Source organism: Bombina bombina, chromosome 2 (genome assembly GCF_027579735.1).
Source record: "Bombina bombina isolate aBomBom1 chromosome 2, aBomBom1.pri, whole genome shotgun sequence".
Lineage (NCBI taxonomy): Eukaryota > Metazoa > Chordata > Amphibia > Anura > Bombinatoridae > Bombina > Bombina bombina.
In genome coordinates, this window is record NC_069500.1 from 171,856,891 (window position 1) to 171,877,344 (window position 20,454).

The window sequence follows — 20,454 nt, forward strand, 5'->3', positions numbered from 1 at the left end:
CATACCCAGTCCTCTCTAAGATTTTAAGTAGAATGTCTCCGTCCTACTTTAACTGGCAATGAGACAGCCATTCAAACTTTTTGGTTATGTGAATATTTATTTTTATTGTTGAAATTAATGAAAGTATCTCAGGAAAATCTTCTCAACATGGATGGCTTTTGTCTTAAATCTTTAGATTTTGGGTGAAGACCTGGGTTTCGTCTTGGATCTTTAACACGTTAGAGGATGCTATCAAGAGCAAGCTCTACTTGTAATGCTAATGTAGCACTCTAATAAATACACAGGCCTGTTTCTATGTGAGGAGCCACTTATACTGCGCTCTCACCTCACTACCTGTCCCCTTGACCCTATCCCCTCACAGCTGCTCCCCTCTCTCTCTGCTACCCTTACCCCTATACTAACACACATTTTCAACCTCTCCCTCAGCACTGGTACATTTCCCTCATCGATGAAACATGCACTGGTCACACCTATCCTCAAAAAACCTTCCCTTGATCCTACCTCCCCATCCAACTACCGCCCTATTTCCCTCCTCCCTCTTGCTTCAAAGCTTCTCGAAAAACTAGTATATGCACGCCTATCCCATTTCCTTACATTAAACTCCCTTCTTGAGCCGCTGCAATCTGGATTTCGTCCCTATCACTCCACAGAGACAGCTATTGTTAAAGTCACCAACGACCTACTTACAGCTAAATCAAAAGGCCACTTCTCTCTGCTTATCCTCCTTGATCTGTCCGCAGCCTTTGACACTGTCGACCACCCTCTTTTGCTCCAAACCCTCCAATCCTTCGGCATCTGTGACACAGCCCTTTCGTTTCTCTCTTCCTACCTGTCAAACCGTACCTTCAGTGTTGCCTTCTCTGGGGCCTCCTCTGCCCCGTCACCACTTTCTGTCGGAGTACCGCAAGGCTCTGTCCTCGGTCCCCTTCTCTTCTCAATCTATACGTCATCACTAGGTTCCCTAATTAAGTCCCACGGTTTCCAATATCATTTGTATGCCGATGACACCCAAATCTACTCTGCACCAGAACTATCTCCTTCCTTGCTAACCCGTGGCACTAACTGTCTTTCTCACATCTCTTCCTGGATGTCCTCTCACTACCTCAAGCTAAATCTCTCCAAAACTGAGCTCCTCATTTTCCCCCCTTCTTCCAAAATCCTCCACCCCAATATCTCTATAACTGTCGACAACTCCATCATAACTAAGATTTTAATCCACTCTCTCATTCTTTCCCGCCTTGATTACTGCAACTCTGTCCTCTCTGGTCTCCCCACCTGCCACCTAGCTCCTTTACAATCCATAATGAATGCCTCTGCCAGACTCATCTTCCTTACACGTCGCTCTTCATCTGCTGCGTCTCTCTGCCAATCCCTTCACTGGCTTCCTCTTGCCTCTAGGATCAAACACAAAACTCTCACTCTTACATACAAAGCCCTCAACTGCACTGCTCCCCCCTACATCTCAGACCTTGTCTCCAGATACTCTCCCTCCCGTCCCCTTCACTCTACTCATGACCTTCTACTCTCCTCCTCTCTTGTCACCTCATCACACTCCCGTTTACAGGACTTCTCCAGACTGGCTCCCATCTTGTGGAACTCTCTGCCTCGCTCTACAAGACTCTCTTCTAGTTTTAAAAGCTTCAAGTGCTCCCTAAAGACTCTACTGTTCAGGGACGCATACAACCTACGCTAACCTTTCCTAATACCAGTTCCTCTCCTCCACTGCAATCCCCTGAACCCCCCTAGCATGTAAGCCTAAGAGTCCAGCTGTTTGCAGATCACCTTCTTAAGAGCTGACTACAACAGTGCAACTCTTGGCAGGGCCCTCTACCCTATAATTGTTTTGTTGTACTCCCCCTTTGTTTATAGCGCTGCGGAATCTGTGGGCGCTCTACAAATAACCGATAATAATGTGAGTAGACCATAAATTAACCAAACTTACTGTCATGGACCCAGATCTTGTGCTCTTATTTGTTAAGAGATTTTATTTATTTTATTAAAATATGTTCCCGTGACATGTCCCAATTTTCCATTAAAGGGACATGAGACCCAACATTTTTTTTGTGTGATTCAGATAAAGCATACTACAACTTTATAGTTTACCTCTATTACCAAATTGCTTTATTATTTTTGTATCCTTTGTTGAAGGAACAAAAATGCACAACTGGGAGTTAGCTGAACACATATGGTGAACCAATGACAAAAGGCATAAATGCGCAGCCACCAATCAGTTGTTAACTTCCAACAGTGCATTGCTGCTTACCTAGGTGTGCTTTTCAACAAAGGATACCAAGAATGAAACAAATTAGATAATAGAAGTAAATCTCAACTTTGTTTAAAATTGTATGCACCGGAATTATTTCACATCCCTTTAAGTGTTTTTTTATACCCCATTGTTTTTTTGCGTTTTTGTTTTTTTTACTCAGAGCTGGGCAATACAGTTCTTTATCTCCCCATATAACATAATTGGTTATAGAGCTAAACCTCACAGCATATCTGCTCCTCTTGCATGTACAGAGCCACAGTTTTCCTAGTCAGAGGCTTATGTGTCCTGCATAGAGCAAGGTGAACCATTTGTCAAAATTTGTTGTTGTTTTTTATTTAAAGTGACTGTGACCCTTGGGATTTGCAAAATTTTTTTTGTGGAGTCTGCCATCTTAGTAGCATATTGACCTGTTAAAGGGACATAAAACCCAACATTTTTCTTTCATGACACAGAACATACAATTTTAAACAACTTACTTCAATTACCAAATTGAAGTAAGTTGTTTAAAATTGTATGTTCTTACTTTGCTTGTTATTCTTAAAGGGATACTAAACCCAATTTTTTTTCTTACATTATTTGGACAGAGCATGCCATTTTAAGCAGCTTTCTAATTTACTTCTGCTATCACTTTTTCTTCGTTCTCTTGGTATCTTTAATTCAAAAGCAGGAATTAGAACTTATGGGCCGGTCCATTTTAGGTTCAGCAGCTGGGTAGCGCTTGCTGATTGGTGGCTAAATGTAGCCACCAATCAGCTAGCTCTATCCAGGGTGCTGAACCATAAATGGGCCAGCTCCTTAGCTTTCATTCCTGCTTTTTCAAATAGCGATACAAAGAGAACAAAGAACATTTGATAATAGGAGTAAATAATAAAGTTGCTTAAAATTGCATGCTCTGTCCAAATCATAAAAGAAAAAAAATTGGGTTTAGTATCCCTTTTATTTGAAAGTCTGGAGTGTGCACGTGTCTGCAGCACTATATGGCAGCAATTCTGCAACAATGTTATACATTAGCTAGAGCACTAGATGGCAGCACTATTTCCTGTTATGTAGAGCTCCAGAAGTGCACGCTACCTATCTAGATATCTCTTCAGCAAATAACATGCACAATTCTGCTGCCACTTGTTCCTCTTGTTTATGGTATTTTGAGTTTTCGGTGGAAAAGCCAGTCAGTGCTCCCCTCACCTTGAAACAACTTGCAGTCTCTTTGCAGAGTTTCTGATGCATACTGAGGACTAGCCATGCTCCTCTGATCTGTATTCAATTTGCTGACTTTTTGTTTTGGGACATAATGCAAAACACTTGCCCCTTGTCTTTTATAAAACAATGATTAATGAATTTCCATGTTTAAGTATGAATACAATGTCACCATGGGCAGTTTTGAGTATAAGATTATTTTCCATTAATATTCCGCATTTAAACTGTTGCACCTCATTTGACTTGCAGGCTCCACCTTAGTGCATTCCCTACATTACTGGGAACTAGCTGGTGATTGGTAGCAACATAAATGTGCCTCTTGTCATTGACTCACCAGATGTTTTCAGTAGTGCATTGCTTCTCTGGAGCGGACTTTAACTAAATGCTCAATCCCTTTGCAGGGGTGAAACAAAGTTTTATATACAAACAAGCCTTTTTTTTTTACACTTTTTTTTTTAAATCTTTTTAATATCTTTGGCTTTTTATGATGATATTTATGTGCATGCTAAAATATATACCGTTAACAGATACAATTTTTCAACTGTCCCTATTTGAGAGGAACAGTCCCTTATTCTGAGTTTTGCCCTGCTGTCCCAATTTGCATAAACTCTCTTAGCCCCACCCACAAACAAGACATGCTCAGCGACCGCCCAGACATGCCTACAATACACCTGCAACCCTCCCCATCCGGACACAGCCCCTGCCCATAAAATAAAGACTGCCCACTTCAACCTCGTCAGTCCCTTACACCTAGCCACATATGTTGGGGGTATGCTTTTCAGGCATATACGACTAAGGGCCACATTTCAGTGGGGACTTTTCAGAAAGAGACCATAAAACATGCAAATACAATATGAGGAAACATTCAGTGAATGTTGAGAAAGGCATGACCCTTAAACCTCACATGTTTTCATGGATCTTTCAGATTATATATTTCAGCTAATCATTCTAGGACTTGTGGTAGAAATAATAATAATAATAATAATAATAATAAACACTAATTCTATAAAAACATATACTGAAAACTCAATCTTTCCCATTTATTTTCTTTTTACAATTTTGCTTCTTTATTCTAGGCTCATGACCGGTCAGAAGGAGGAGAGTTGGCATTTATTAAACAACTAGCCCATAAAATCCTTATTGTGATTGCACGGCCAGCTCGATTACTGGAATGTCTGGTAAGACCTTTCAACAATATAACTTTATCCAGAGAGAATGTCAAGGAGATCAGGTAGCTCTATTAATTAGAGGCATTGTGAGTTTGCGCTGTTTTTCACTGTAGACTTGCTATAGACTAACATATCAGCCAAGTCTAAACATTTTAAATATAAAATACCTTGTTTGCTGCAGTTGGCTTTCAATAGACAATCTCTACTCAGCATTTCCTTATTTGGAGATAAACTACTTGCAGCTCAGATGGAGGCTTTAGTTATGTGTTTAAGCTCTTTGTTAGTGCTAAAATGTATTTTTTTGTGTTGCTGCCCCCAGCTTATTATGTGCTCTAATGTATAAGTGCATGCCATTTGTTTTCTTTATAATGTTTCTTTAAGACATTTCTATTTTATTACAATGCATTAAAAGTTTACTGCCCATATCTATCAGAGATAAGATTGGAACAATGAAATGAAATTAGAAGTTAATTATATAGAAAAAAAAAACCCTCATATGCTAAAAATATTAGACTATAAAAAGCTCTTTAGAAGATTATTGAAGGGCATTAAACTACTTTTTCTATCATTCATATGAAAGAGCAACAATTAAACTTCTAATAATATATTTCTCACATGTTCATTGTACCAGCACACGAAGCATCAGATGATTCATTACCATTGGATTAATATTAAACCATCAATTGGAACTTAAAGGCCCTTTCTCCTACCATTTCCACCTGCCTCTTTTTTTTATTAAAGTTTCTGCTTCAAGGTCTGTTCCTTTTACATTTCTCTAATTGCTGTAATTGCTGCTGATTTAATCTTGAATACATAGCTCTGAACAAACCATGTTTCATGTGAATTACAAGGGTCTATACCATACTATGCCTTCTTATCTGGACTTTTACTGTTGCTGAGGTTTTAACATACTCTTCCCATATTTGTTGGACTCTGGATTATGGTTTGAGCAACCTACATGCACTATACAGAAGGCTTCCTTTATCTGCAGAGTGTTCCTTGATGGACACACAGTTGACTTTCCTACAGGGTGCACTTTGCACCTATCCATAAGTACTGTGTGTATAATTCTCTTACATCACCTTCCATTGCAGTTGAGACTGGAAATAAGGATTTTACTATTTCCTACATTCTACAGATTGTTAAATTTCTCCAGCGCATCATTTTCTCTTAGCAGAGCATGCCCTGTATTGCTGTTACAGGTCACTATCAGAACAGGCATTCCTTTATTTAAGACATGCAAGGGTACTTTATTGTTTATTTGTCAGGGCTTTCTTTTAAGGGTTTTGTCCTGGATTCCAGCAGAAATTAATCTAGTAATAATCAACTACGCTCCAGCACTCTGTAGACCTGTTTACAGCTCCAGGAATTCAGGGACAGTTTACTCATACATTTCCTCCCCTTTAATTTTTTTCCCAATGATCCACTTTACCTGCTGGAGTGTATTACATTGTTTATAAGTATTTCTATTACCCTTATATTGGCATTTAAAAATAGTTGGTTTTGCCTGTGGTATCCCCACCTATCCTGAAAGTTTTTGGCCTTAAGGCCAAGCTGTGTAAACACAGCCAATAGAGGAAATTACACTCCCAGTGGGGTATAGAAGAGATAAGGTAATACAATTTTAATTTTCTATTGTTTTCTCCAAGTATTGGTGATTGGTTTACGGACAGATATAAGATAAAGAAGCATGTATATGTACACAATGTGATAAAGTAATGAGGTCTGATGATACTTACAAGCTCAACCCATGTTATTAGGTTGTGGCTTCAAAACACAAAATCAGCTAATTCATATACACAAATAAACCTTGAAAAGCTAATTCTCATACTTTTTATACTCTGCAGCTGATAAAAAAAGTAATTGGAAACACATTAAGGGAAAAACAATTTTATAGTATGCTGTCCCTTTAAGGCTGCCTTCCATTCAGTGATATCAAGGAAACGTGATAATTTATTCAAAGGGTAACAAACACACATTGTAATATCTTCTATCATTTAGCAATAATATGAGAAGTTATGCAACAGATCAATTAATCCTAAGAAGTACACAGCAAAATCCAAGTATTTATTCTCTCATCTAAGCTACTCCCTAAGTGTAAGGTAAAGTTTTGCTTTTATTGTGTGTAATTGCTTCACAAGGATTTTTGTTGTGGTCCCAATCCTCATTGTGTACACATCTTGTCACTGCTCCATCTCAGTGGGATGAGATCTCTGAGCCTCAAAGCACCATAAGGCTGCTGTTAATACTCGTGAATTTTCAAGGTCCAAACATCATGAGATCCCTACAAGCACCATATTCCAATGGAAGCCATGGGAGTATCTTACCTTTCAGATAGTGACAGATCTGAGCTTTCTTTTAGACCTGCTCCTAAGTGGTAACTCGCCGTAGAACAAGCTACTGATCTGTTGTTAATTCCTGGTAGAGCGCTTCTCTTTCTATATGTATTTTCTTTTAGACTTAAAGGGACAGTCAAGTCCAAAAAAACTTTCATGTTTCAAATAGGGCATGTAATTTTAAACAACTTTCCAATTTACTTTTATCACCAATTTTGCTTTGTTCTTTTGGTATTCTTAGCTGAAAGCTAAACCTAGGAAGGCTCATATGAAAATTTCTAAACCCTTGAAGGCCGCCTCGTATCACATGCTTATTTATTTGCTTTTCACAACAGGGAAGAGCTAGTTCATGTGAGCCATATAGATAACATTGTGCTCACGCCCGTGGCTTATGGCAGACACTGCACTAATTGGCTAAAATGAAAGTCAATAGATAATAAATAAAGTGTCATGTGATCTGGGGGCTGTCAGAAGATGCTTAGATACAAGGTAATCAGAGGTATAAAGTATATTAATATAACTGTGATGGTTATGCAAAACTGGGGAATGGGTAATAAAGGGATTATCTATCTTTTTAAACAACAAAAATTCTGGTGTTTACTGTCCCTTTAATCTTAGTATATTCCTCATGTAACTGTTATTCATCAGATTCTAGATCTGTCTTCAAAACCTCTCACACAAGGAAATTTCTTCTGGCCATGCTGGTGACCTTTGCCCAATCCAAAGTTCCAAATATCTAATGCCCTTAAAGTGAAAGTCAATCCTAGCATTTGTGAAATGCTAGGATTGACCATTGAAACAAATAAAGGTGACTTTCATTTATAAAGTATAAAATACTTCATGCTGAAAGCTCCTACTTGTTTTAAGCGTTCACCGTTCTGAGCTGCTAAGGCAGCCCACGGCAGAACGCTGTTTTGCTAGAGATGTGACGTTTTCACCTCTTAGCCAATAGCCATGTGGGAAATCCGGCTTGGGAGACTGATTTCCAGCACACCATTTGCTAAGTGGTGGAAACGTCACCTCTCTAGCAAAACAGCGTTCTGCCATGGGCTGCCTGAGCAGCTCTGAACGGCGAAGGATTGGAACAAATTAAGGAGCTTTCTGCATGAAGTATTTTATACTTCATGAATGAAAGTCCTCTTTATTTGTTTCAATAGTCAATCCTAGAGTCTCACAAACGCTAGGATTGACTTTCACTTTAAAGAATGAATCTTTCCTGTTCTTGCTCTGTTATTGCTCTGTTATTGATTTACTATTGGGCTTCCGATAGCATCACTTGTAAAATTATTTTTCAGCCTCTCCACCATTGTGACCACATTCTTATTGATCAATCTGCGCTCACCGTCTTCTCTCTCACAGCATGTCAATCTCTGTTGCTTGCTTTATGAGGGCATTGCCTCCATCAACCATAACTGAATGATTCTTGCTATAAACACCAGCTTCTCAAGGTGGGGAGCAATGTGGATAGTCAATCTAATTCAAAGTATGGTCATAAAAAGTGCAGTCTCTATTACTTTTCAGGAACTCTGGGTGATCTATCACACTCTGCTGCATAGGCAAGATATTCTCACAGGCCTTTCTATGATGGTTCGATCAGATGACACCTTTACATTAGCTGTGTAGATAACCAAGATGGCGCGCACAGTCCTGCTACTAAGCGGGACATGAAACCCAAAAATTTTCTTTCGTGATTCAGATAGGAAATACAATTTTAAACAACTTTCCAATTTACTAAAATTTTCCAAATTGATTACATATCCTTTGTTGAAGAAACAGTGCACACGAGTGAGCGAATAACATGAGGCATATATGTGCAGCCACCAATCGGCAGCTACTGAGCTTACCTAGGTAATGTTTTTCAACATAGGATACAAAACGAGCAAAACAACTTAGATAATAGAAGTAAATTGGGAAGTTGTTTAAAATCGGATGCTCTCTGAATCATGAAAAAAAAGTGTGTTTGATGACCCTTTAAGTCCATATTCTTGGCCAAGTTATTTTTTCAGCTATACTTATCAATGCTGTGTTTGAACTGACCCATTCTTTGTAGGTTTTCTTCCATTCTATCCTTTGCTTTTCTTTAGGATGTCTAACCTTATTTCTTTCATGTAATTAGCAAGAGTCCATGAGCTAGTGACGTATGGGATATACATTCCTACCAGGAGGGGCAAAGTTTCCCAAACCTCAAAATGCCTATAAATACACCCGTCACCACACCCACAATTCAGTTTTACAAACTTTGCCTCCCATGGAGGTGGTGAAGTAAGTTTGTGCTAGATTCTACGTTGATATGCGCTTCGCAGCAGGCTGAAGCCCAGTTTTCCTCTCAGAGTACAGTGAATGTCAGAGGGATGTGAAGAGAGTATTGCCTATTTGAATACAATGGTCTTCCTCTAGGGGATCTATTTCATAGGTTCTCTGTTATCGGTCGTAGAGATTTCTTCTCCTACCTCCCTTTTCAGATCGACGATATACTCTTATATACCATTACCTCTACTGATTCTCGTTTCAGTACTGGTTTGGCTATCTACTATATGTAGATGAGTGTCCTGGGGTAAGTCTTATTTTTTGTGACACTCTAAGCTATGGTTGGGCACTTTATATGTAAAGTTCTAAATATATGTCTTTAAACTTATATTTGCCATGATTCCAGATAATCAGTATTCCTTCATTCAGACTGTCAGTTTCATTATTTGGGATAATGCATATGAATAAATATTTTTTTCTTACCTTAAAAATTTTCATTTGACCATTTTTCCCTGCGGGCTGTTAGGCTCGCGGGGGCAGAAAATGCTTCATTTTATTGCGTCATTCTTGGCGCAAACTTTTTTGGCGCAAAATTTTGTCATTTCCGGCGCCGTAGTTGACGCCGGAAGTTGTTTTTAGTTACGTCATTTTGACGCATGTGTATTCAGACTTTTTTTGCGCCAAAAATGTGGGCGTCGGTTTCGGCGTCAGAGGATGTGGCGTCATACTTGGCACCAAAAAATATGGGCGTTGTACTTGGCGCCAATAATGTGGGCGTCATACTTGGCGCCAAAAATGTGGGCGTCTTTTTTGTTCCACTTTTTTCTCACATTATTTAAGTCTCACTTTTTTGTTGCTTCTGGTTGCTAGAGGCTTGTTATTTTGCATTTTTTCCCATTCCTGAAACTGTCATTTAAGGAATTTGATAATTTTGCTTTATATGTTGTTTTTTCTATTACATATTGCAAGATGTCACAACCTGACCCTGGATCAGAATCTACTACTGGAAAGACGCTGCCTGATGCTGGTTCTACCAAAGTTAAGTGCATTTGTTGTAAACTTGTGGTAACTGTTCCTCCGGCTGTAGTTTGTGTTAGTTAGTCATGATAAACTTTCCAATGCAGATTGTGTCTCCATTAGTAATAATCCTTTACCTGTTGTTGTTCCTTCAACATCTAATGTTCAGGATGTTCCTGTTAATGTAAAATAATTTGTTTCTAATTCTATTAGGAAGGCTCTGTCTGTTATTCCTCCTTCCAGTAAACGTAAAAGGTCTTTTAAAACTTCCCATATTTCGGATGAATTTTTAAGTGACCGCCATCATTCTGACTTATCTGTTTCTGATGAGGATCTATCTGGTTCAGAAGATTCTGCCTCAGATATTGATACTGATAAATCTTCATATTTATTTAAGATGGAGTTTATTTGTTCTTTACTTAAAGAAGTGTTGATTGCATTAGATATGGAGGAGTCTAGTCCTCTTGATACTAAATCTGCTAAGCGTTTAAATTCTGTTTTTAAACCTCATGTAGTTATTCTTCCAGTTCCTGATGCTATTTCAGAAGTGATTTCTAGGGAATGGAATAGTCTGGGTACTTCATTTACTCCTTCTCCAAGGTTTAAGAAATTGTACCCTGTGCCATCTGATAGATTATAGTTTTGGGACAAAATCCCCAAAGTTGATGGGGCTATCTCTACTCTTGCTAAACGTACTACTATTCCTACGGCAGATAGTACTTCCTTTAAGGATCCTTTAGATAGGAAGCTTGAATCCTTTCTAAGGAGAGCTTATTTATGTTCAGGTAATCTTCTTAGACCTGCTATTTCTTTGGCTGATGTTGCTGCAGCTTCAACTTTTTGGTTGGAGGCTTTAGCGCAACAAGTATCAGACCATAATGCTTATAGCATTGTTAAACTTCTTCAACATGCTAATAACTTTGTTTGTGATGCCATTTTTGATATCATTAGAATTGATGTCAGGTATATGTCTTTAGCTATTTTAGCTAGAAGAGCTTTATAGCTTAAATCTTGGAATGCAGATATGACTTCTAAGTCAACATTGCTTTCTCTCTCTTTCCAAGGTAATAAATTATTTGGTTCTCAGTTGAATTCAATCATTTCAACTGTTACTGGGGGGAAGGGAGCCTTTTTGCCTCAGGACAAAAAATCTAAAGGTAAATATAGAGCTGCTAATTGTTTTCGTTCCTTTCGTCAGAATAAGGAGCAGAAGCCTGACCCTTCCTCTAAAGGAACGCTTTCCTTTTGGAAACCTTCTCCAGTCTGGAATAAATCCAAGCCTTTTAGAAAGTCAAAACCAGCTACCAAATCCGCATGAAGGTGCGGCCTTCATTCCGGCACAGCTGGTAGGGGGCAGGTTACGATTTTTCAAAGATATTTGGATCAATTCGATTCAGAATCTTTGGATTCAGAACATTGTTTCACAAGGGTACAGGATAGGTTTCAAGGTAAGGCCGCCTGTGAGAAGATTTTTTATCTCACGCATTCCAGTAAATCCAGTGAAGGCTCAGGCGTTTCTGAAATGTGTTTCAGACCTAGAGTTGGCTGGGGTAATTATGCCAGTTCCAGTTCTGGAACGGGGTCTGGGGTTTTACTCAAATCTATTCATTGTACCAAAGAAGGAGAATTCCTTCAGACCAGTTCTGGATCTAAAAATATTGAATCATTATGTAAGGATACCAACATTCAAAATGGTGACTATAAGGACTATTCTGCCTTTTGTTCAGCAAGGGCATTATATGTCTACAATAGACTTACAGGATGCATATCTTCATATTCCGATTCACCCAGATCACTATCAGTTTCTGAGATTCTCTTTTCTAGACAAGCATTACCAGTTTGTTGCTCTTCCGTTTGGCCTAGCAACAGCTCCAAGGATCTTTTCGAAGGTTCTCGGTGCCCTTCTCTCTGTAATCAGAGAACAGGGTATTGCGGTATTTCCTTATTTGGACGATATCTTGGTACTTGCTCAGTCTTTACATTCTGCAGAATCTCATACGAATCAACTTGTGATGTTTCTTCAAGAACATGGTTGAAGGATCAATTTACCAAAGAGTTCCTTGGTTCCTCAGACAAAGGTAACCTTTTTGGGTTTCCAAATAGATTCAGTGTCCATGACTTTGTCTCTAACAGAAAAGAGACGTCTGAAATTGGTTTCAGCTTGTCGAAACCTTCAGTCTCAATTGTTCCCTTCGGTAGCATTGTGCATGGAAATTCTAGGTCTCATGACTGCTACATCGGACGCTATCCCTTTTGCTCGTTTTCACATGAGACCTCTCCAGCTTTGTATGCTGAACCAGTGGTGCAGGGATTATACAAAGATATCACAATTAATATCCTTAAATCCCAATGTTCGATCATCTCTAACTTGGTGGTTGAATCACCATCGTTTAATTCAAGGGGCCTCTTTTGTTCGTCCAACCTGGACTGTGATCTCAACAGATGTGATTCTTTCAGGTTGGGGAGCTGTATGGGGATCTCTGACAGTGCAGGGGGTTTGGGAATCTCAGGAGGCGAGATTACCAATCAACATTTTGGAACTCCATGCGATTTTCAGAGCTCTTCAGTTCTGGCCTCTCCTGAAGAGAGAATCGTTTATTTGTTTTCAGACAGACAATGTCACAACTGTGGCGTATGTCAATCATCAAGGTGGGACTCACAGTCCTCAAGCTATGAAAGAAGTATCTCGGATACTTGTATGGGCGGAATCCAGCTCCTGTCTAATTTCTGCGGTTCACATCCCAGGTGTAGACAATTGGGAAGCGGATTATCTCAGTCGCCAGACGTTACATCCGGGAGAATGGTCTCTTCACCCAGAGGTATTTCTTCAGATTGTTCAAATCTGGGGACTTCCAGAAATAGATCTGATGGCCTCTCATCTAAACAAGAAACTTCCCAGGTATCTGTCCAGATCCAGGGATCCTCAGGCGGAAGCAGTGGACGCGTTGTCGCTTCCTTGGAATTATCATCCTGCCTATATCTTTCCGCCTCTAGTTCTTCCAAAAGTGATTTCCAAAATTCTAATGGAGCGTTCGTTTGTTCTGCTGGTGGCTCCAGCATGGCCTCACAGGTTTTGGTATGCGGATCTCATTCGGATGGCCAGTTGCCAACCTTGGACACTTCCGTTAAGACCAGACCTTCTATCTCAAGGCCCATTTTTCCATCAGGATCTCAAATCATTAAACTTGAAGGTATGGAAATTGAACACTTGATTCTTAGTCATAGAGGTTTCTCTGACTCAGTGATTAATACTATGTTACAGGCGCGTAAATCTGTGTCTAGGAAGATTTATTATCGAGTCTGGAAGACTTACATTTCTTGGTGTTCTTCTCATAAATTCTCTTGGCATTCTTTTAGAATTCCTAGAATTTTACAATTTCTTCAGGATGGTTTGGATAAGGGTTTGTCTGCAAGTTCTTTGAAAGGTCAAATCTCTGCTCTTTCTGTTCTTTTTTACAGAAAGATCGCTAATCTTCCTGATATTCATTGTTTTGTGAAGGCTTTGGTTCGTATCAAACCTGTCATTAAGTCAATCTCTCCTCCTTGGAGTCTTAATTTGGTTCTGAGGGCTTTACAGGCTCCTCCGTTTGAACCTATGCATTCTCTGGATATTAAATTACTTTCTTGGAAAGTTTTGTTCCTTTTGGCCATCTCTTCTGCTAGAAGAGTTTCTGAGTTATCTGCTCTTTCTTGTGAATCTCCTTTTCTGATTTTTCATCAGGATAAGGCGGTGTTGCGGACTTCATTTCAATTTTTACCTAAGGTTGTGAATTCTAACAACATTAATAGAGAAATTGTTGTCCCTTCATTGTGTCCTAATCCTAAGAATTCTCTGGAAAGATCTTTACATTCTTTGGATGTAGTAAGAGCTTTGAAATATGTTGAAGCTACTAAAGATTTTAGAAAGACTTCTAGTCTATTTGTTATCTTTTCTGGTTCCAGGAAAGGTCAGAAGGCTTCTGCCATTTCTTTGGCGTCTTGGTTAAAGTCTTTGATTCATCTTGCTTATGTGGAGTCGGGTAAGTCCCCGCCTCAAAGGATTACGGCTCATTCTACTAGGTCAGTTTCTACTTCCTGGGCTTTAAGGAATGAAGCTTCTGTTGATCAGATTTGCAAAGCAGCAACTTGGTCTTCTTTGCATACTTTTACTAAATTCTACCATTTTTATGTTTTTTCTTCTTCTGAAGCAGTTTTTAGTAGAAAAGTACTTCAGGCAGCTGTTTCAGTTTGATTCTTCTGCTTATATTTCAGTTTTTTTCATTATAAGATTAAAACTTTTTGATTTGGGTTGTGGATTATTTTTTTCAGCGGAATTGGTTGTCTTTATTTTATCCCTCCCTCTCTAGTGACTCTTGCGTGGAAGTTCCACATCTTGGGTATCTGCTATCCCATACGTCACTAGCTCATGGACTCTTGCTAATTACATGAAAGAAAACATAATTTATGTAAGAACTTACCTGATAAATTCATTTCTTTCATATTAGCAAGAGTCCATGAGGCCCACCCTTTTTTGTGGTGGTTATGAGTTTTTTGTATAAAGCACAATTATTCCAATTCCTTATTTTTTATGCTTTCGCTCCTTTCTTATCACCCACTTCTTGGCTATTCGTTAAACTGAATTGTGGGTGTGGTGAGGGGTGTATTTATAGGCATTTTGAGGTTTGGGAAACTTTGCCCCTCCTGGTAGGAATGTATATCCCATACGTCACTAGCTCATGGACTCTTGCTAATATGAAAGAAATTAATTTATCAGGTAAGTTCTTACATAAATTATGTTTTTGTGTGTTGGTTCACCTTCACTCTTTCTTAGGAAACCAATACATCTGTGAGGGCCACAGTCTTGTTATGACTTTTGCGCTTTTCCCTTTGCATTCCCATTGTAGCGCCTACCTCAGATTTTTTCACATTGAAGACACCTTTCTTGGTGACATTATCACAAGCAGATTATTACTCCATTGGCTATGAATCATTTCCCACTTCACATGCTATGACTTAACATGAAGAAAAGGGAGGTACAGAAATCCTTTTTTTTTTAGTATAGAAAAAAAATGTTAAGACTGTTGAAACTGATATTAGAACTAGCAGGAAATTGATATGGGTCTTTCCATATGAAATCAATAAAAAAAATATATTTTTTCCTCACCATTTTTTATTTTTTTGAAAATTGGGTAGTGTTTTCTATCACCATTCTTGAGCAAACCCCCAAATGTTTAGATTTTTTTTAAAAAAATATTCTCTTTCAAAATAGGTAATTACTTACAAGAGTAGAATAACCTTTTCAGGGCATTTTTGCATAGCCCATTTTTTTTTATTTTGTTCTATAAAAGCTATACATCTCTACATGGTATCTTTGGAAAGCTGTTCTTTTAAATGTTATATTTAGGGTTTCTGTAACTCTATAGCTGTCTAAAAATGAATAAACAAACCTAAATTTTCAACATATATAGGCCTTCAAAATTCAGTGAAGGACTGCTAAATAACTTGATGATTTTTTGGGTTACTCTCCTATGTGTGATATGAGTGGTAACAAAAATCAGCTTGTTACTTTCAGTCCTTCTCGGTTAAAAAAAATAACCCCAAATATATCTGTCATACCTGCAAGTGCACCATGTTTTCCCTGCAGAATTTGTGTGCTTTGGTAGAGACCTAAAATATATATTTAAAAACTTTTTTTTTTTTTAGGAGTTTGATCCTGAAGAATTTTATTACCTTTTGGAAGCAGCAGAAGGTCATGCCAAAGAGGGACAAGGCATTAAAACCGATATCCCTCGGTATATTATCAGTCAACTCGGTTTAAACAAGGATCCTCTTGAAGGTAAGTAAAGAGGAAAATCAACTCACAATGTTCATGGTTTATTAATGCCATAAAAAACATTAACTGTAGCTTCAATGATAACTTAGGCCTATATTTATTAAGCTGTATTCACAGCTTTTTCGGTTATGCGGATCATTTTCACATAAGTGAGCTGATGTCACCTATTTAAGAAGCAGAAACTGCTTCTTTTTCCTCTCTGCCACCTCAGAGGTTGTGAGCTCAATCACCCCAACACTCGCTGGTTCAGGGTGATTGGCAGGGCCTGCTGTAGCTTAATTGGTTGTTCCGGAGCAGGGAGCGGAAGTGGTGAATACAGACGGATATGTTCACTACTTGCGAACCTGACCGCATGCAGATATAGGAAATCTAGCCCTTAGTTTTGTATGCTGTATAAAAGTTTAGGAGTAGATTTCAATTTTAGTCAGTGATATGAAATTGCAGTTTTTAATATCTGCCTGTCCAACTGTCTATCCTAATAATACTAAGCTATATATCATTGTGCAATCGATCGATTGATCTATATAATTTCTGTCACTCATACTAAGCTATGTATCATTGTGTAGTGAGGCATTTCCCTTATATTTTAATTTTCTAGAACAGGGGTCATCAATTGTGGATTTCCAGAGGTTTTGGATATACATTTCCCATGATGCTCAGTCAGCCATCATTATTAATATTATCAGTTATTTGTAGAGTGCCAACAGATTCCGCAGCAGTGGGAAGGAAATGTAGTTCCAAAACCTCTGGAGGGACCCCTGCTCTAGAACAATGAGACTGAAACTTTTTATATGGAAGGTGGTATTTAATGATGGGATTGGCCAGTGATCAAATACTTACACAATAAAATCAAAATTAAATTTTTATTTACAAATTACCTAGAATTTAGTCATTGTTTTAAGGAATTTGTTACCTGTATGTATTGGTCAGATTTATAAAATTTGGTACAAATAAATAGGCTGAATTACCTAATGTCAATACAAAATTACTAATGTCTATTTTCTGCTCAGTTTTGCAGAGGGTCACCCAAACACCCTTAGAGAGCTGGATATGGCTGTAAATTGGATTATTCATTTATGTAAAATTATCCTTTAGGGAAAGTCTACTGCAGAATTTTTAATGTTTAAAAAGAGAAATAATCCCTTCTACTACTAATTCCCCAGTTTTGCATAACCCAACCCAGTTATATTAATATATGTTTTACCTCTGTGATTACTTTGTATCTAAGCCTCTGCAGACTGCCCCCTTTTTCAGTTCTTTTGACAGACTTGCATTTTAGCCAATCAGTGCACTCTCATAAGTAACTCCACAGGCATGAGCGCAATGTTATCTATATTAAACACATGAACTAACGCCATCTAGCTGTGAAAAACTTATCAAATGCATTGAGATAAGAGGCGGCTTTCGATGGCTTAGAAATTAGCATATGAGCCTACCTAGGTTTAGCTTTCAACTAAAAATAATAAGGAAACAAAGCAAATTTTATGATTAAAGTAAATTGGAAAGTTGTTTAAAATTGTCCTATCTGAATTATGAACATTTATTTTTTACTAGACTGTCCCTTTAAAATAACGTTTCCCAAATAAATTCTCTTAAACTTTCAAGTCAGGAGAACGCTTTATATTTCATAATGACTCCTTAAAATTCTGAGCTGTTAAAATATGCACTGGATAGCAGCCATAAATTCAGGTTCTTTGTTAGACACAAATGGTTGTAGATACATATTGTACATATTTGGGATGTATAATCTTATATAGCTTTCCTATTTACCTTTCTTTGTGTCAAATTAACCATGTATATGATTTGTTACTCCACATTTTTACTATATATAGTGATTTTGTGTGTGTGTGTGTATATATATATATATATATATATATATATACATATTTGCTCTTTCAGTCTGCTTAACTTGCTATTTTAATTGTTATTTTTTATTATATTGCCCAAAAAGGAGTAATTTGTTCTACAATACAGTTAATCCACATTTACAACACACACATTATTAGAATGCTGAGAGTGTGTTGATACAATTATATATTGTTTACATATCTTGTTTTCTATTTTAATTATTTAAATGAGTAAACTATTAAACTTTTATACACAACTTAAATAAAGTGCCAGCAAATGTGTTATGCTTGCAACATTAGGTACTTGTGCATGTGTTCTAGACTATGGAGGTAGCTTAGAAGCAAAGTGCCAGCAAATGTGTTATGCTTGCAACATTAGGTAATTGTGCATGGGTTCTAGACTATGACTTTGAAGATAAAGACAAAAAACATAATTTATGTAAGAACTTACCTGATAAATTCATTTCTTTCATATTAGCAAGAGTCCATGAGCTAGTGACGTATGGGATATACATTCCTACCAGGAGGGGCAAAGTTTCCCAAACCTCAAAATGCCTATAAATACACCGCTCACCACACCCACAAATCAGTTTAACGCATAGCCAAGAAGTGGGGTGATAAGAAAAAAGTGCGAAAGCATAAAAAATAAGGAATTGGAATAATTGTGCTTTATACAAAAAAATCATAACCACCACAAAAAGGGTGGGCCTCATGGACTCTTGCTAATATGAAAGAAATGAATTTATCAGGTAAGTTCTTACATAAATTATGTTTTCTTTCATGTAATTAGCAAGAGTCCATGAGCTAGTGACGTATGGGATAATGACTACCCAAGATATGGATCTTCCACGCAAGAGTCACTAGAGAGGGAGGGATAAAATAAAGACAGCCAATTCCGCTGAAAATAATCCACACCCAAAATAAAGTTTAAATCTTATAATGAAAAAAAACTGAAATTATAACCAGAAGAATCAAACTGAAACAGCTGCCTGAAGTACAAAAGTATGCAAAGAAGACCAAGTTGCTGCTTTGCAAATCTGATCAACCGAAGCTTCATTCCTAAACGCCCAGGAAGTAGAAACTGACCTAGTAGAATGAGCTGTAATCCTCTGAGGCGGAGTTTTACCCGACTCGACATAGGCATGATGAATTAAAGATTTTAACCAAGATGACAAAGAAATGGCAGAGGCCTTCTGACCTTTCCTAGAACCGGAAAAGATAACAAATAGACTAGAAGTCTTTAGGAAATTCTTAGTAGCTTCAACATAATATTTCAAAGCTCTAACTACATCCAAAGAATGCAATGATTTCTCCTTAGAATTCTTAGGATTAGGACATAATGAAGGAACCACAATTTCTCTACTAATGTTGTTAGAATTCACAACCTTAGGTAAAAATTTAAAAGAAGTTCGCAACACTGCCTTATCCTGATGAAAAATCAGAAAAGGAGACTCACAAGAAAGAGCAGATAATTCAGAAACTCTTCTAGCAGAAGAGATGGCCAAAAGAAACAAAACTTTCCAAGAAAGTAATTTAATGTCCAATGAATGCATAGGTTCAAACGGAGGAGCTTGAAGAGCCCCCAGAACCAAATTCAAACTCCAAGGAGGAGAAATTGACTTAATGACAGGTTTTATACGAACCAAAGCTTGTACAAAACAATGAATATCAGGATGATTAGCAATCTTTCTGTGAAAAAGAACAGAAAGAGCAGAGATTTGTCCTTTCAAGGAACTTGCAGACAAACCTTTATCCAAACCATCCTGAAGAAACTGTAAAATTCTCGGAATTCTAAAAGAATGCCAGGAAAAATGATGAGAAAGACACCAAGAAATGTAAGTCTTCCAGACTCTATAATATATATCTTCCTAGATACAGATTTACGAGCCTGTAACATAGTATTAATCACAGAGTCAGAGAAACCTCTTTGACTAAGAATCAAGCGTTCAATCTCCATACCTTTAAATTTAAGGATTTGAGATCCTGATGGAAAAAAGGACCTTGTGACAGAAGGTCTGGTCTTAACGGAAGAGTCCACGGTTGGCAAGAGGCCATCCGGACATAATCCGCATACCAAAACCTGTGAGGCCATGCTGGAGCCACCAGCAGAACAAATGAGCATTCCTTCAGAATCTTGGAGATTACTCTTAGAAGAAGAACTAGAGGCGGAAAGAGATAGGCAGGATGATACTTCCAAGGAAGTGACAATGCATCCACTGCTTCCGCCTGAGGATCCCTGGATCTGGACAGATACCTGGGAAGTTTCTTGTTTAGATGAGAAGCCATCAGATCTATTTCTGGAAGTCCCCACATTTGAACAATCTGAAGAAATACCTCTGGGTGAAGAGACCATTCGCCCGGCTGTAACGTTTGGCGACTGAGATAATCCGCTTCCCAATTGTCTATACCTGGGATATGAACCGCAGAAACTAGACAGGAGCTGGATTCCGCCCATACCAGAATTTGAGATACTTCTTTCATAGCCAGAGGACTGTGAGTCCCTCCTTTATGATTGATGTATGCCACAGTTGTGACATTGTCTGTCTGAAAACAAATGAACGATTCT

At 38.1% G+C, this 20,454-nt stretch overlaps 1 protein-coding gene across 3 annotated transcripts in view; it reads left to right on the forward strand.

Annotated features, from left to right (window-relative positions):
* MAST4 (microtubule associated serine/threonine kinase family member 4) overlaps positions 1–20,454 on the forward strand; it is a 553,495-nt gene that overhangs the window by 423,474 nt on the left and 109,567 nt on the right. For all 3 annotated transcript variants that reach the window (XM_053701346.1, XM_053701344.1, XM_053701347.1), the window contains 2 exons: positions 4,537–4,638; positions 15,912–16,044. In XM_053701346.1, coding sequence (XP_053557321.1) covers positions 4,537–4,638; positions 15,912–16,044 — 235 coding nt within the window. The remainder of the gene's footprint in view (positions 1–4,536; positions 4,639–15,911; positions 16,045–20,454) is intronic.